This window comes from Dinoponera quadriceps, unplaced genomic scaffold (genome assembly GCF_001313825.1).
Source record: "Dinoponera quadriceps isolate SergipeBrazil2010 unplaced genomic scaffold, ASM131382v1 scaffold13157, whole genome shotgun sequence".
NCBI classification, from domain to species: domain Eukaryota; kingdom Metazoa; phylum Arthropoda; class Insecta; order Hymenoptera; family Formicidae; genus Dinoponera; species Dinoponera quadriceps.
Window position 1 is genome coordinate 1 of NW_014566874.1, and position 2405 is coordinate 2405.

At 39.0% G+C, this 2405-nt stretch overlaps 1 protein-coding gene across 1 annotated transcript; it reads right to left on the bottom strand.

Annotated features, from left to right (window-relative positions):
- Window positions 1-278: 278 nt before the first annotated feature.
- LOC106751423 (odorant receptor 85b-like) lies at window positions 279-2394 on the bottom strand. The gene is made up of 5 exons (XM_014632311.1): window positions 2125-2394; window positions 1571-1792; window positions 1107-1226; window positions 657-812; window positions 279-365 (listed from the first exon to the last, which is right to left on the bottom strand). Exons 1-5 carry the CDS (start codon window positions 2392-2394, stop codon window positions 315-317), a joined length of 819 nt encoding a protein of 272 aa, XP_014487797.1. The 3' UTR covers window positions 279-314.
- Window positions 2395-2405: the final 11 nt, after the last annotated feature.

Genomic DNA, 2405 nt, shown 5'->3' on the forward strand with positions numbered 1-2405 from the left:
AATATACTTTTCAATAACGAATAATTATGTCATAATTATCATCTCTTTTCTATTTGTAGCGGGAAAATGTCGAGAGGAACGACGTTTGTCGAATCGTGAATTCTGTTTCGCTTCCACGTTTTCGAAACGAGAGCAGCATTGTCATGAAGGTTTCTAGCAAAACAAGATTGTCCAAGCCTGATTCAATTATCATCCGTATTCTTTTATCAGTCGTTCTACAAATATACGATATTTTTCTATAAATATACATCGATACGTTACATATGATGAATCGCCGGGTGAAATTCATTGTTGAAACTAAATCGATTGCGGCTTCAATACATCGCGTGCAATACCGAAACGTAAGATGCTGAGGCTTTCATGACCTAAAAATAATTTCCTTGTGTAGATAAGAAAAATATCACGCGATAAAAATGTGCTAAAGCATATGTATTCTTCGTAATCCGAACGTTATATAACTTTATACAAGATTAATATTACATACACATTAGCACATTGTTAATAATACTTCTAACAAAAGGCGTAGACTGTGATATTCGTGCGTGTCCGAATACGGATCGTAACGAGTATATTTTTGTCAACATAAATATCAACAAGAATACATTTCTTTATAATTGAAATAATCGCACATCTAACACGTGGAATATAAATCTTACACTTGTGAAGCCTTCTAGAGTCAAATCCATGACGTTCCCAGCAGTGATCGTCAAACGTTTCTGAGATCTCACGATGACCAATAGTAAAATTCGATATTCTTTAATGGAAAGATCGTACCAAAGTGTCTCGTACGCCGCATCGCCGATGGACCTACTCTAAGAAAGAAGAAAGAGCAGATTAAAACAATGTACAAGAGGCAATCTCGACAAACTGGCTGCTCCATTTTATTATAAATACTTGCGAAAAATGCATAAAGATATATCTTAATTAAATCACAAGAATTAAAGAATATTTTTATCCAATAACAGTCCTACTTGATAAAAGACATTCGAGTTTAAGATTCAAAATTACAAATCTTTTGATTGACAATTTGTAATTATGAATATTCTACATTGGGAATTTAAATCCCCGATTTAAAGAACTGCTCAAAGCAAACGAGTCGTGCTAACCTTGGTGCTCAGATATTCGCCGGCGAAACAGAATACGAAAGCTTCTAACGTTACCGCGAGATATGGAAAGATGGATTGTATCAATATTCCGGATTTGCCGTCCATGTCCGTGCCTAAAGACTGCGTGACAATCCGTCAAATTATTTTACCGGAATTACTTATATAGTATTGCACGTGCGAAGCGCCTCGAAAACTCAAAACTTCAAGCGTAAAGCGTACAGGATAACGTATTCTTGAAATGATTTTATTATTTTAAATCTCACCCGAATATGTCAGTAAAATTATTTAGAGCAACTCGCGTATTTCTGATCGTCTTCTTGCTGTCATTCCATTTGTGAATATCGCATCGCAAAATAATTGAAATGAAAACGCGAAATATCAACATTCCGCGTGGTTTCAAGGAAGACTCTTCCTCCCTAAGGAGCTTCGCTCTCTGCCATTGCGAACAAAGCGGCTTTACTCACTATCACGATCATAAATCCTATGGTGCAGATCACTAAGGTGTTCCACAAGAACTGTATCATCGCGACAAACGAGAAGAACTTATCAATGTTACTCGACAGAGATATAATCCGCTGATGCCTCGCGATGAGCGATTTCGTGACGGACGGATGAGACTTTCTCGTAGCGGAAATTTCTCTCAAGTCTTGGCACATGATATCGATCTGCCCACTCACATGAAGCACCTCGAAATAGAAACTGCGATGTCTCAGAGAACGCGAATTTTTGTCACTCGACCGATCGTAGGCCATCTTCATCGGCGTGCCATTCAATTCATCCATAGCAAGTTTTTCACCCAAATTAAGTAAATTTTATTTGAACAATTTACTTGGAAAATATTTTACTTGGATCAAATAAATATTACATATCTTGATTCAAGTATAAAATATTTCCTAAGAAATGCATTCGTATATATTTAGTTGATCCGAGTAAAAAATTTGTTGAGGAGTATTGGAGTAATTATTTACTTGAATCCAGCACTTCTTCCGTGCGACGATATTCTCGTCCGGCGACTTACCAATGACAAAATCAAGGAATTCAACATCGCGATCACCACCGCCGTCTCCCACACGTGCAAGAACGAGCCCAGGACGATAACCTCGAAGATCGGTGATTTGGTGGCGTTAAACGGGAGCTGCATCTGCACCGGGAACTCCCGCGGCTCACCACCCGCGGAAGCCGCGCGGTGACTTACGTAATTGCCGACGAAGTAGAACACAACCGACAAGGTATTGAGAGTCATCATCGCGTTGGAGCAGCGGTGCGCCAGACTGGCCTTGCTCGTCATCACGCACGCGT

What these genes read in the sequence shown, in the direction of transcription:
- LOC106751423 (XM_014632311.1), bottom strand. Translation starts at nt 2,394, where the DNA reads ATGACGAGCAAGGCCAGTCTGGCGCACCGCTGCTCCAACGCGATGATG. An exon ending in TAGGATTTATGATCGTGATA is followed by an intron (nt 1,227 to 1,570) that starts GTGAGTAAAGCC and finishes ATTGTCACGCAG; the next exon opens with TCTTTAGGCACGGACATGGA. An exon ending in CTCTAGAAGGCTTCACAAGT is followed by an intron (nt 366 to 656) that starts GTAAGATTTATA and finishes AATTATTTTTAG; the next exon opens with GTCATGAAAGCCTCAGCATC.